General features: G+C 44.4%; 1 protein-coding gene across 4 annotated transcripts in view; it reads right to left on the reverse strand.

Annotated features, from left to right (window-relative positions):
* The window catches only part of FHDC1 (FH2 domain containing 1), a 42,770-nt gene that overhangs the window by 5,043 nt on the left and 22,973 nt on the right, over positions 1–14,754 (reverse strand). For all 4 annotated transcript variants that reach the window (XM_042983751.1, XM_042983752.1, XM_042983749.1 and 1 more), the window contains 7 exons: positions 14,102–14,187; positions 13,914–14,014; positions 9,952–10,022; positions 9,744–9,851; positions 7,651–7,721; positions 5,471–5,588; positions 1,519–1,683 (listed from right to left, as the gene is read on the reverse strand). In XM_042983751.1, the coding sequence (XP_042839685.1) occupies positions 1,519–1,683; positions 5,471–5,588; positions 7,651–7,721; positions 9,744–9,851; positions 9,952–10,022; positions 13,914–14,014; positions 14,102–14,187 (720 nt within the window). The remainder of the gene's footprint in view (positions 1–1,518; positions 1,684–5,470; positions 5,589–7,650; positions 7,722–9,743; positions 9,852–9,951; positions 10,023–13,913; positions 14,015–14,101; positions 14,188–14,754) is intronic.

Raw genomic sequence — 14,754 nt, forward strand, 5'->3', positions numbered from 1 at the left:
TTTTACCACCTGGCTGTGCACTTTAAATATATTTGTATCACCTAAATACATCTGTATCGTTGCAGCCCGGTCCTCTCCGCTCTCGCCATTGGCTCTGGGGATTAAGGAGCATGAGCTGGTGACAGGACTGGCTCCGTTCGACCTCCAGGGACCCAAGGGCCCAGAGGAGGTGCCCCGGCTGACCCTGGATGACCTCAGCTCCGTGGAGCCTGTGTCTCTGGGGGATGGGAGCATGCAGTCCCTCGGTGCCAAGTCCCTCGGATCTCACAAGCCAAGCCTGTTATTGGTAGTACTTTTTACTTGAAGATCAATTTCCTCAAATGGTGGACTTCCCCTCCAAGTTTCCTCGAGACTCTGGCTCTGGCTGGGGAGGCATGGCCCTTCCTGCAGCTCTGGTCCAGCCTCTCCAGTGTCCCAGGTCCCCCAGGCCCTCTCCCCCAAAGCTGCCTGCGGTGGGAGTGGGGCCAGGTCCTGGCGCTCAGAACAGCTGGGCGGAGAGAATCACACAGGTGGCCTCTTGGGCCTGCAGAATTCTGACAGGGAGTGAGGGCCTCAGAAAGAGCCAATTTGGCCTCTACCACCCACCACCGCCCCCCTCTGCTGAGCTCACTGCTTGGACAAGGGAGAGGAAACGTGGCCACAGGCTCAGCCTCCTTCTCTTAGCTGGAGAGAGGAAGGAGGGGTTGAGGACTCAAGTCACTCTGGCCTACTCAGGGCTGGAGGGAAATGTGACCAGTCCCGCAAAGGAATTCAGCTATGGACAAACCTGCATTTAAATACGGGGGAGGGATAACGCACACAAGTATTTGGTTCCTCACCACCACTTGAAGTAAAGGGATGTCGTTTTGTCTTTAACGGACAGATGAGAAGTTGTATTTGCAAAGCCAAGGAACCCAGAGTTTTCTGGCTCCTACACTGAACCCAGAGATGACTGGAATCGGAGGCTAAAAGGCAAGAAACGCGGCCGTATTGCTCAGACGGCAGCAGACCCCTAAGCGCTTGAGGATTTCTAAGCCTGCTCTGGCTGAGGAGGACACGGTTTCTGCAGTGCCCACTGCCTGGCAATAGCCGTGGTGCCCGAAACAGGTGAGAGAACACCTTCCAATCATCCCACCACAACAAAGGGTTCCCCCAAAGGGGAAATTCTCTCCTGGGGAGGGGGGGGAGGGAGACACTCAGGATCTTCAAAGACACTTGTTAATATCACGGCTGCCATCATAGATGAACTTTACTAACATAACGCTTTCAGGGCATCAAAGCAGGTGTTGATGTGAGCAGCACCTTAGCGGAGGCAGCCAACGCTGGGCTCCCGGCGACCGGGAGGTGCTCGGGGCCAGGATGGTACAGACACTTCCCGGTAACCCCAACTGAGAGCGTGGCAATGCTGCCTGGGCCAGACTTCCCTGAAAGCGTGGAAATGCTGACCCATCTTTCTGCCAGGGACAGAGGGCTGGGTGCGGAAAGCGAAAAACAAAAATCCAAACAACTCAGAAAACAGGGAGATGCCATCGGCCATACCTTAACCGCTTTGTTGAATTTGACACAAAAATCTCTAAAGATCTGAAGGCACTCGTCCAGTTTCATGGTTTCTTTGTCTTCACAAAAAAAGTCTATAAGGGTGTGGGCCTCGTCCTGGAGCTCTTGCTTCCAGCGCTCCAGTTCTGTCAGCTTTTCCACAGCGAACTGCGGGAAAACAAACAAGCACACGCTCAAGTCAACAGCAGTGAGGAGACTCTCTGTGCGCCGTCTAGTGCCCGGGGAAGCCCTGCTCCTGGGCTCAATTTCAAGTCGAGAAGGGAAGGTGGATTGCAAACCCAATGCACTCAGAGCCAAAAGGAAAATAATTCAACCCAAACAAAGCCCTGGGGAAGCAAGGTGAACTCCGGTGTAAAGGCCTGGAAGCAACAAATGCGCCTAAAGAGCTTTAATCTACAGAATGCCTCTGACAAAATGGTGGCCTTTAAGGCTATTGAAAAATGACATAGGCGTAACGTTGGTTTTATTAAGGAAAACTCATTCTGTATCTGTTCTTCCTTCTAAGTGAGTCTTGGGGCGCCCGGGTGGCTCAGACGGTTGAGTGTCGTTGGACTTTGGCTCAGGTCATCATCTCATAGTTTGTGAGTTCGAGACCCACCACTGGGCTTGCTGTTGTCAGCACAGAGCCCACCTTGGATCCTCTGTCCCTTTTCTCTCTCTCTCTCTCAAAAATACATAAACATTAAAAAAAAAAGTCTGATATTGGCCAAGGGTTCACTTCAGGGTGCCAAAAGTCACTCGTACTGATGAGTTATCCTGTGGAGGAGGAGTTTAAGCCTCACCTCAAGTGACCTGTATCAGCGTCAATGTCATCCCACAGGACTGGAAGCCCCTGCGCCTAGACAAATGCCCCAGCCAAGACTTCCTAACCATGGTGCTTATCCAAGTCAGCTCAGATGCTGTGTCGACAGTGCATGCTCATACCCCACCCATGCGATTCAGTACGTCTGAGGTGTAACTGCCACTGGTATTTTATTAAAACTGCAGGAGACCCCGATGAGCACCCATGGACAGGAATTACTGCCCTACACAAATCCATCCTCTTCACTTCTTCACCTCCTCCTCATTCTTCCAGGACAAAGTCTCCAGTGCCCCTACAGATTTAGGTGCCGAACACAACAAAGAAACAGAAACGAAAGAGGTTTGCTCTCCTCCAGTGAGCTCTCAGCCCTTTCAGGATGGGGACCTATCAGGCGCACGAGCACACTTCCCTGACATGTTGGGGACATTTCATGTTGAGCTGAAATGAGGAAGCAGCAGGTTAGAGGAGCCACAGCCGCATGGGGACCAAATTGCTTGGGATCACACTCAAGTCAACCTTCTTTTTCACCAGGGAACAAGGCTTATGTGAAGAAGGAATGTGTGAAGTACGTGACTTTATAAATCACACAGATCTTGTTCTTAAAAAGGCTTCTATTTGAGACACTTCCTTTGAGTGGAAGGACCGGCCTAGGAAATGTGAAGCGATGGACTGCCCGCCCTCATGGAGTGGGATCGCTGCTGAAACATGCTTGGAGAAGGAAGAGAAGTTCTGAGGAGACACGTCACCTCTCACCCGCTCCCACACACTCTCCCCCATAAGAGTCCTTTCCTTACACCAAACACACTCAAGAGGTAGTAGGAAACCAAAACTATTCAGGAAACCAGATACCAGAGAAAGTAACCATCTGAGTCAGTAGCCCGAGGCAGTGTGCGCATTCATGCTGCATTATTCTTTATGGAGAGAAGGGTATTCATGAAAAGATAAATCTTTGCCTGTCATTCTTCCACAGGGGGAAAGGTGGATTCCAGCCAAGAAAAACTCAACAGCAGAAAAATAGGACTCTTGACAAGAATCTATCTACATGGGATAGATTAGCTTAGCTCCTCCTCCCATGTCTCATCACTAGATCCTGTGGGGATCGAGAGAAAACCAGGAAGGAAAAACTTAACATGCACTGCGGTCACCCTTAGGACTTGGGAAAGTGAAACATTCCAAATATGGGTGTGAAAAATCACCCGGCTCAGAGTCTTTTGCCAAGACTTAATTTTTGCAGTCAGGACCACAAATGGCCGTCCAGAGCCACACTGGCCAAGTATAATGGACAAGATGTCAGTAGCCGTGCCAGGAGACTCCACTTTCCGTGTCTCACTTGTTTGCTCCAGACTAAAGTTCCAAACCAACGTATTCGTTATTTCTTGCCCAGAGGGTCAAAATACTGACAGAGATTTGCAAGACTGTGTTCTTGTCTTTTCTCTGCTCAAAAAACTTCAATGTTTCCCCATGGCTAAGAGCACAAAGTCCAACGTTTTCCCTTCATGCCCTGACCCCACCCTACCTTATAATATTAATACCTGCCCCCCCCCACCATTTAAAAAGAAACTGAATATAAAAAAGAAAAATAAATAGCTGTATGAGAACATTTTATTTACAAAGATAAAAATGATTACGAGAAAGAAGCATTTAGAGTCAAACAAGGTTGCCTTTAAAGAGCAGCCTAGGGGCACGGCTAAGACAGAGCTGCTTTTCATCATAAACCTTTCTGTGCTGCTATGTAGCATAAAATATTAATATTTAATGTAAGAGCCAGGGAATGAGAGATCCAGGATTCTCATCTCATTGTGGGATGGGCCTTCCCCCTATATTTCTGGATTTCTCTCATTTGTCTGCATGTGCTTACTGCTAAGAGCTTTCCTACCTGTTAGACCATAATTTTTTTTTAATGTATGTTTATTTTTGAGAGAGAGAGGGAGTGAGTGGGGGAGGGGCAGAGAGAGAGAGAGAAACACAGAATCCGAAGCAGGCTCCAGGCTCCGAGCTGTCAGCACAGAGCCCGATGTGGGGCTCGAACTCACAAGCCGTGAGATCATGACCTGAGCCGAAGTTGGACGCTTAACCAACTGAGTCACCCAGGTACCCCAGCTTTCCTACCTGTTAGGTATTTTATGGTGGTGTTTGCATTGTGGAGAAAAATCTGTGCACTTTAAACAGAGTATTTGTTTGGTTATATCTGAAAGAAAATACATATTTAATCATAAAAATAAACGTGCAGCAGAACCAAAGTGTTCGCTGATGGGAGCTGCAACTTCCAATATTTGATGTAGCTTAATTCCGAGGAAACGAGTGAAAGCTGAGGTTGGCAGGACCTTCGGAGCACGCCGTTCCCGGCACCAAGGGTGGCCGTGTTGCACATGTGCCGCCTCGAAAGGCGCAAAGCACGGATACTGACAGTAGCATACCACTTCCCTGGAGACCAAAAGCATGAAAAGCTGCCCCTTTTTTTTAAATAAGGAAGATACAAGAAGTATGTCAGACTATGTGATTAGTGAGTCACAGTGAGCTGTCACAAACACGTCCACTCGGCTGTTTTTTGTTGATGTTATTCAGAGCAGCTCCCGACACACCCTGTGCGGCTGATGTGTTTGGGGTGTTGATAGTCACGGCTATCGTGTGTGCTCCCGCTCTCATTATAAAAACATGCCAAAACCTGGCTTGTTTCTTGAATAAAAACAAGTGAAGGAACAACAGCCCAAGTTGTCAGGTGTCTATGATTTCCGTGGAACTCCCTTCTGTTGTCCAAAAGTTGGATTAGGAGGCAAGAACGCGTACACTGCGGTTTTGAAGCAAAACCTGAACTGCCACGCATATGCCGTCAAGGGTCAGCACCACATGCCGATACCAGTTGGCTACAGCGCGGGGCAATGATGGACGGGGAGCAGGGGTAAAGGGAGGCCAGCCCTAAGCAAACACCTTATGTGCAGACCTCATTCAACAACGCCTGCCAGAAAACCAATGCGGCAAGGAATGGGCATTGAAATACAAAGTTCCTTCTACTGAGCTGGGGAAAAAATATATGAACCGGAACCCGCTGCTTCCACAAACGTGTGCAGATTTAACCAGCCCTGCCGGGTGCCTGGAGCCGAAACGAGAGACGGACTCAAATCACCCACAAACCTGAAGGAAATCTTCCACCTGCTGACAAAGTTCACCATCCCGCTGAATGTTTTCCCTCAGAGATCTCGTCCTGATAAAGAGCGAGCGCAGTTCTGCCTCCGTGTTATCCAGAGATAATCTGAAAGAAGAAAGGGGAGAGAGTGGGCAGTTGGCACAGGGAAGCCATGTGTCACGCAGGCACGTCAAACGAGACTAGCCGTTGGTCAAACCTAGAAACAGAAGGGCAGAACTACCGCGATGACATTTACCACCCCTGTACTTAGACTCAGATACTTAGACTTCCCTCTGGAACCAATGCAAAAGCTCTAACTCACGGAAAGCAAGGCAGTGTAGACATTAAGGGCAATAAGGAGATACTAAGCAGACTTCATGTGGCCACAGACAGCCAGAGTAAGCACTCGGTATTTCAGAGAGAACTAACCATGCAGCTAACAATTCTGCAAAGAAATGACAGAACTGATCACAAGGCCTTTGTTACATACATCACATCAAGATTGGTAGTGCACGGAGTGATATTTTTGTCACCAGGTAAAGTGAATAGGTGATACCTAAAACCCAGTGCAATTCACTTAGCAAATTCATAAACTAGAATGCTTTCCTGCTTCTATCGCAAATTCTAACTTTTCGTCGTGCAATCACGTTTTCCACCTTCACTGGTCATCAGCATCCATTTATGATCTGTCTGTACTTCACCAGGATACCTCATCTTCTATTTCAAAGAAACAAACTTTACTGACTAGGTTTTTTTCTAAGACAGCATCTAGCTGAACTTTCCCATCTAACCAGAAATGTCAGAACAAAAATGTAATGATTATTTCTATGTACACCTCTTAGTAACATTTCTATACTAGTCAGAGGAAAAAATATTCTCACACAAGTTGCTTTCAGAAATTCAAAACCGAAACAGTTTATATCTTTTAAGAGGCTCATTCTTTGGGGGAATAATCTGAAAATCTATAAACATGAACTATGAACTATTCACAACTTTGGACCAATAATTTCCCTTTGGGAAAGACATGTAATCTGTGGTTAGATGTTCACAGTTAATAATACTGAGCCACTGGCCAATGACAGGGCTTAGCTTGAAAAGCTGCGGCTTGTGTATTTATGCATATGGTTCATGGCTCCCCTAACTAGAAACAGTCACACAGATAACAAGCAGGTAACACGAAGGGTGCCGGAGCCAGCTTGCAAGAGGCCACTGTGGGTGTTGGCATCCCCTCCCAGCTCCTCCCTCAGTAAGGCCACACGGGTAGCTTGAAATCTGCCACCGTAGCAGTATTTACACTATGGAAATCAGCAGGTGCTACAAATTAGGGCTTCTTTCTGGGAAAGCTGGATTTACCACTGGATACATAGATATGTGCTGTAAATTTAAAAACACAGAACTCTGGGGAGCCTGGGTGGCTCAGCTGGCTGAGGGTCCGACTCTTGATTTTGGGTCAGGTTGTGATCTCACAGTTCATGAGTTCGAGCCCCACATCAGGCTCTGCACTGACATGACAATGCGGAGCCTGTCTGGGATTCCCTCTCTCCCTCTCTCTCCACCCCTCCCGTGCTCTCTCTCAAAATAAATAAACTTATAAAAAATAAAAACACGGAACTCAACATAGTACATATACACAGATTATAGCTACATTAAAACACTCATTTACACTGGGATAAGAAGCAAATTAAAGTGATGTAAACACAGCTTTATGTTCGGTAGCTACTTTCTCTGTTGAGTGACTAATTTAAATACAATCCTTTCACAACCCTTGGTATGGTTCCAACTTCTTCTAATGCAGTAGAAAATCAATGTACCATGTTAGATTCTACAGGGAAACAGCCCTGGACGTTTGACTGATATATGCCAACTCCCGAGGTAATAGGCTGTGTTGTTTGAGCTCTACCTGTTGGGTGTGGAGGGATTTGAAGTTCTCAATCCATACTGTTTTTACACTGATGATATTCATTAGAAAAGACTGAAATGGGGTTTTTAGCTTAAAAATAAAAGATTAAGTTTTCAAAACCCCCAATTTCCAAAGATGCACACACACCTCTGTAAGCAAATAAAAGGAAGGTCTGAAAATTCAACAAGACAAAACTTTTTAAAGTTATAATATCTTCACCAGTTTTCATTAAAAAATAGCTTCAAAAAATGTGAATCTTACAATTCACTTTCAGTCTTCCTTGCTTACCTAGCAGCCTCCTGAACGTGATGCAATTTTTCAGAAAAGTTTAGAAGAATGGCGTCTTTCTTTTGGGCTTCCTAGAATAAAAACAGAATTTTCTCTCACTGTATGTATAAAACTGGAAGGAAACAATTTTCCCAAGGCTTAAAGGAACCTTAAAGTTCTTGTTTTTATGCTTGGTATATTCAAAGCAATTCACTGAAACATGAACTCTGATATTCTTAACAAGATTTACCAGAACTCCCCTACTCTCAAGATATATTTAACTTCCCAGAGCAACCGATCCTGACGTGAAATACAATTCATGTGCATGCAGAGTCAATGGAAGTGGGTGGTAGCTTAGCAGGGCCCATTGTTTCTAAGAGAATCCAATAAATTCTGCTTAAATACCACCCATACCTATGAGTGTGCCTGTATATGACCAAGATACCTTCAGCTGTTAAACCAGTTTGCAAAATGACTTTAATCAGAAGGTGCACAAGCCATGGAGGTATTTGCATTCTTCATCTGTTCAGAGGATACAAGGAAGGTAGGTATGAAGGAAGCAATCACCAACTCCGGAAACATCCCCACATGGGTAGGGACCAAGTTAGAGCACCTGGATACGTGGATCTAAAAGGACTGCCAGGGGAGCACCGGGTGGCTCATTTGGTTAAGCGTCTGACTCTTCATTTTGGCCCAGGTCAAGATCTTACAGTTCGTGAGACTGAGCCCCATGCTGGGCTCTGAGCTGACAGCACAGAGCCTGCTTGGAATTCTCTCCCTCTCTTTGCCCCTTCCCCCACTCACATGCTTTTCTCTCAAGAAAACAAAACCAAAACCAAACCAAAACAACAACAACAACAACAACAAAAACGTTTTAAATAAATAAATAAAAGAACTGCCAGAAGGCTACCTTCAAGGCACATAGGGTAAGGAAGACATTTTCTGGTTTTAACGCCCTGAAAATTAACTTTTAAATTAGCCCTGAGTTCAACATGTCCTTTGTCTTCTGAAGAATGTCATAGTAATTGTGTGTATTATTTACGGAGCGCTTACTCTGTGCCAAACACGAGTCTGGCACTTTATGGAATGATCCCCTTCAACCCTGTTGGTTACCTGTTTTGCAGTATCACTAGCCCCATGATTAGATGAAGAAATTGAGGGTCTTAATGTTTCAGTAACTTGTCTGAGGAAGTACAGCTAATAAAGGACAAGTCAAAATCCTAATTCCATCCTGTTCTGAAGCTCACACTAGAAACGAGCCCAGCTTCCTCCCCAGCTTAAACCTACATCTGTGTGATTGCTGTCAAAACAACAAAGGTGATCCAATGAAGGAAAAACAAATCGATGTAATTTGTAATTTGAGGTAATTTAACAACAAAGAGGCAACTGTCTTTGGCTGACTTTCCACTTTGTAATTGGTTGTTTCGGTATCACAAAGACCCAGTCAGAAATGGAGGTGATGGACAGGGGGAAGATACCAAACCCTGTGCTCGTGCCAAGGCGAGCTAACCTACAGTTCACAGAGGGACACCAGTGGAGGTGATCTTTTTCATTGCTCTGACCCCTTCACTCTACACTTACAAATCTAGTCAACCCAACATTGGGAATGTCTCACACCCAGGCCTCTGCTCTCCATCCACGTGGCTAGGACTCTGATTCTCAGCTCTTGCCAAGCGATCACAGCCAACTTCTGCCAAGAGGTGCCCTATTTCTAGTTCTCTCTCCACTGCAGCCCATTCTCCATATTGCCTTATTTTCCTAAAAACAAAGCCAACCTGCTCATGCCATTATGCCGTGCATGAACTTCTGCTGGCTCCAAAACGCTACAGCATGAATCCAAATTCCCCAGCATTTAGGATGTGAACTCTTCATAATCGGCTTTTGCCAACCCTGTCCCCTGCCTCCCCCACCCCCTCCTCTTTGCTACTGTCCTACAACCCTAGGCACAGTTCAGCTCAGGAATCTGCAGAGTGCTTCTGCAAAGAGAACCTTCTTAGAACCCACCACACCCTTTCCTATTTCTGTGTGATGCCCCCTTACACCTGGGAAAAACCTCTCCACCCCCGGGGACGATTCACACTCGTTCTCTCTCTGAAGTCACCATTTCCACATACCTGTGCAACAAAGTGCAGAAGATTCATCCCAGGCTTGTTTGCTTTTGTGTCTGCCAATTTGAGCAAAGAAGACAGTTTAAATCCTACTGCATTGCCAGCATACCCTCCCTAAAGAAGACAAATCAAAAGAAAAAATATATACATATACCTCTGCACAGACAAATAAAGTGAGAAACGCAACATTTTAATGCTTTTGAATTTTACTTACTGCATTCATGATGTTCCCCGCCTGCAGCACCAAGTGTAATATTGAATGTAGCTCCTCACACAGCATCAACTCTGTCAAAAAAGAACACACCACAGTCCCTTCAGCTTAAATGCACACGACAGCGACCACATCCAAGTTCAGGAGAGTCTGAAGCAAACTCTGACCCTACACTGCATACAAAAACTGGAGGAAACAAATAAAGCAGCACATGCTGTGGTAGATCTAACGCACCATTTGCTACCGGTAATCCACGTCCTAGTGTTTACCTGGGAATCGAATAGGTATGATAGTTAAGTTTCACAAAATACTTCCATAATGAAAAGTTTCAAGTAGTGGAAAATGCAAAGGCCTTATGAAAAGCAGCATACTGTTACAGGAATAACCTTTTTCTCAGCAATTGTTTATTTTTTCCCTTTATATCCATTAGCCTTTGAGACTACATTTATAGAACCTGCAAACAGAGAGCAACATTCTGCTTAGTCAAGGAGCTACAAGGAGATAAAAAATAAACAGGTTGGGATGGCATGTAAATAACTTGCAAAGCACTAACCCTTAGGGGCCAAGCACCCAGAGAATCTGTTTATTTTATTCAAAACTATACATTTCATTTGGATTGGCTTAAAGGTTAAAAAGGAGCTTCTCACTGTAATATGTTTTTAAATTAGCTCTTTATTTTTATTTATTTATCTTTTTAATGTTCATTTGAGAGAGAGAGAGAGAGGGGAAAGTGAGCAGGGGAGAGGCAAAGAGAGAGGGGGCAGAGAATGTGAAATGGGCTTCAAGGTGTCAGCACAGAGCCCAGTGTAGGGCTCGAACCCTTGAACCATGAGATCATGACCTGGGCCAAAGTCAGACACTTAACCGACTGAGCCACTTAAGTGCCCATTTAAATTAGTTCTTTAACAAACACAGAGGCTTTTGTACACACATCTGTGCAAATAAACAGTATTAAAAATTGTTAATGTATTTAAGAAGCTAAAAAAAAGCTTATTAAAATTACACGATATATAGAAAATAAAATGTCACCTATGATTTTTTTAAGTTCATATTCTCCAATAAGTGTGGTATTACTTACAAAAACTTACATTTGGATCATTGCCTGTATTATGTTATCTAAGAAGGCCAGTATTTCAAGGTTAACCAGATAAGAAACGTTTCCACCGTGCCCACAAATTTGCCTTGCTCATTATGAAAACTATTCCTCCAACTCGATTTGAAGAGGAAGAACAACTCTTCCAACATTGCTGCGATAGCCTTGGTGTACAGGAAAAAATTAAAAAAAAATTTTTTTTAATGTTTATTTATTTTTGAAGGAGAGAGAGAGGCAGAGTGCAAGTGGGGGAGGGGCAAAGAGAGAGGGAAACACAGAGTATGATATGTGCTCCAGGCTCTGATCTGTCAGCACAGAGTCCAATGCAGGGCTCAAACCCACGAACAGCAAAGATCATGACCTGAACCGAGTTGGATGCTTAACTGACTGAGCTCCCCAGGCGCCCCCAGGAAAAAAATTCTAAAAGGCCTCTCTACTGAAAGAAGAAAAATCGTCCTTAATTCTTAGTCTCCTCTCTAAAATGAATAGGATGGACTGAAGAGAAACATTTTATCTCAACACAGACCAGAGCAACTAAACAGGAAAATCAAATAGGAATCAACAGTTCTACTCTTAACTGATAACTAGAAATCTAGAAAACAACCAAGAGGGAATCAGGCTGGCCCTGAAAACCCTGGAAAATGTGAGGGGTAGGGAGCACTAGGGACTCTGCCTTGGAGATGAGGAGTGCCCACACACATGCGAGGCCTGCCTGCTCAGCGCCAGAAATGCCAGAAGGCCAAACCTCATCACTGTGGAGTGAGACAGCAGAGCAGCTCTCAGGAGTCTATCCAAGCTGCGTAAGCAAGCTATTCAAAGAAACAGACATAACCCATTGGCTGCTCTCAAATGTAAATAGCCCACCAGGTGTTAGAGTCTTGAGGGGAAGCAGGTGGGAGAGGAAACAGGGGGCAGAACTATCAGGAACCTGTAGAAGAGTCATGCTGGAGATGCCCAGGAGGAGTCAGGAGGCAAGGAGGTATGCTTCCGGCAAAGCAGGTCCTGGACACCAGGGGCCAGAGTGGGGGAGGAAAAATGCAGCTGGCCTAGGTGCCCAGGCTTTGAGCAGGAGCCAGCACCCACAAGCAGACACTACACACTGCATAGTCAGAGAAAGCTGACCTGGGAGAGGAAGAAGAGCAAGCTGCAAGCAGCAAGGCTTACTCTGAAGCTTGGGATGAAAGAAACCTTCTTCTACAGGAGGATAATATGCTCACTGATGGATTAATTGGCTAATTAATTGACTAATTAATCAATTAATTACTTAGGGAGGAAAGTAAATGGAAATAAACCTTAATTGTCATCCCAGGTAATATCTCATTTCCCTTTTTAGGGTGTAGCAGATCTAGGCGCTTGCACTTCTAATTTCAATTGAATAGTTTTTATTTATTTATTTTTTTAATTTTTATTTATTTTTTCACCATTTTATTTATTTTTGAGACAGAGAGAGACAGAGCATGAACAGGGGAGGGGCAGAGAGAGAGGGAGACACAGAATCGGAAGCAGGCTCCAGGCTCCGAGCCATCAGCCCAGAGCCCGACGCGGGGCTCGAACTCACGGACTGCAAGATCGTGACCTGAGCTGAAGTCGGACGCTTAACCGACTGAGCCACCCAGGCGCCCCATCAATTGAATAGTTTTTAAAAATAAGCTTATACCGGGACTCCTGGGTGGGTCAGTCGGTTAAGCGTCCGACTTCCACTCAGGTCACAATCCCGCGCTTCGTGGGTTTGAGCCCTGTGTCAGTCTCTGTGCTGACAGCTCAGAGCCTGGAGCCTGCTTCAGATTCTGTGACTCCCTCTCTCTCTGCCTCCCCCCTCCGCCCCACCCCGCTTGCACTCTGTCTCCCAAAAAGAAATAAACATTAAAAAAAATTTTTTTAAGATAAAAAAAAAAAAAGGCTAATACCAAGCTGGTGCAGCCACTGTGGGAAACAGTACAGAGGTTCCTCAAAAACTGAAAAATAGAATTACCATATGATCTGGTAATTCCACTACTGGGTATTTACCCCAAATATATGAAAACACTAATTCAAAGGGATACATGCACCCCTATGTTTATAGCAGCATTATTTACGATAGCCAAGATATGCAAGCAACCCAAGTGTCCACTGACTGATGAATGGATAAAGAAAACATGGTGTATATATATATATATATATACAATGGAACATTAGTCAACTATAAAAAACAATGAAATCTTGTCATTGGCAACAATATGCATGGATCTAGAGGATATAATGCTAAGTGAAATAAGTCAGAGAAAGACAAATACCACATGATTTCACTCATATGTGGAATGGAAGAAACAAAAACAGAGAAAAAGAGACAAACAAGAAAACAGACTTAATTACAGAGAACAAACTGGTGTTTACCAGAGGGGAGGTAGGTGGGGGGATGGGAGGAAGAGGTGATAGGGATTATGGAGTGCACTTGTCATGATGAACACCGAGTGATGTATAGAATTGTTGAACACTACATTGCACACCTGAAACTAAGATCATACTGTACATTAAGCACACTGGAATTAAAAAAGTAAATGAATTTGTAAAAATTAAGAGAAGAATGCTTACTAAAAAGAATAAATATTTGGGGTGCCTGGGTGGCTCAATCGGTTAAGCATCCGACTTCAGCTCAGGTCATGATCTCACGGTTTGTGAGTTCGAGCCCTGCATTGGACTCTGTGCTGGCAGCTCAGAGCCTGAAGCCTGCTTCGGATTCTGTGTCTCCCTCTATCTCTGCCCCTCCCCCACTCGCACTCTGTCTCCCTCGGTCTCTCAAAAACGAGTAAGAAAAGAATAAATATTAAAATAAAATAAACTGCTACCAAAATTAATAAAAAGAAATTACACGAAGCATCACGCATTCACTTACCTTTTGTAGCAGTTCTTAGAATTGTTATGTCTGTGTATAGAGAAGAACAAGAAGGTAAAAATTCCTTCTTTAGCACCATGGCTTCAATCCGAAGTGAATAGCTGAAAAATAAAAAGTAAAACTGTAGAATTTTATGTCATTAATTTTAAAACCTTACTCTGAAAAGAAGAGTGATGGATTATCCTTACTTTGGCACCTGAATCAAGTAGTGCAGAAAGGAATCTGCCAGCGACAGCTTGGACACATCTCCACTAAATGTTTTTAATTTCTTTATCTAAAAGACAAATGGAAAAGAAGGCAGACAAAAAAATAACTTATGATTAAAAGGTAACATTATTTTAAATTTCGTCTTAAAATTCCTTTAAGAAAATGAGACTTCAGTGCTCAATTCAAATCAAAAATGTAGGTCCAAGAAAAGACAGAAAAGGCAATCACCACATTTACTATGTTGTTTTTTGAAAGAAGATAAACCAAACAAATCAGAAAGAGAAGAGTTGTGTCACGTTTGTGGGTATAAACAATCCCGATCAAACCACAGAACCGGAGCCACAGGAATCCTCAGGGAGGTTACTAAAGGGTCAGATCTAAGGATGAAAATTTTCTGTAAAGTTATAATCTGGAAGGGAGATCACTGGGAGAAGACAGAAAAGACTGGGTTACCATTATAACATGGTCCTCTAAGTTCTTTTTTTGTTTGTTTTTAAAAATTTTTTTTTAACGTTTATTTATTTTTGAGACAGAGAGAGACACAGCATGAACGGGGGAGGGGCAGAGAGAGAGGGAGACAAAGAATCGGAAGCAAGCTCCAGGCTCTGAGCCATCAGCCCAGAGCCCGACACAG

Source organism: Panthera tigris, chromosome B1 (genome assembly GCF_018350195.1).
Source record: "Panthera tigris isolate Pti1 chromosome B1, P.tigris_Pti1_mat1.1, whole genome shotgun sequence".
NCBI lineage: Eukaryota > Metazoa > Chordata > Mammalia > Carnivora > Felidae > Panthera > Panthera tigris.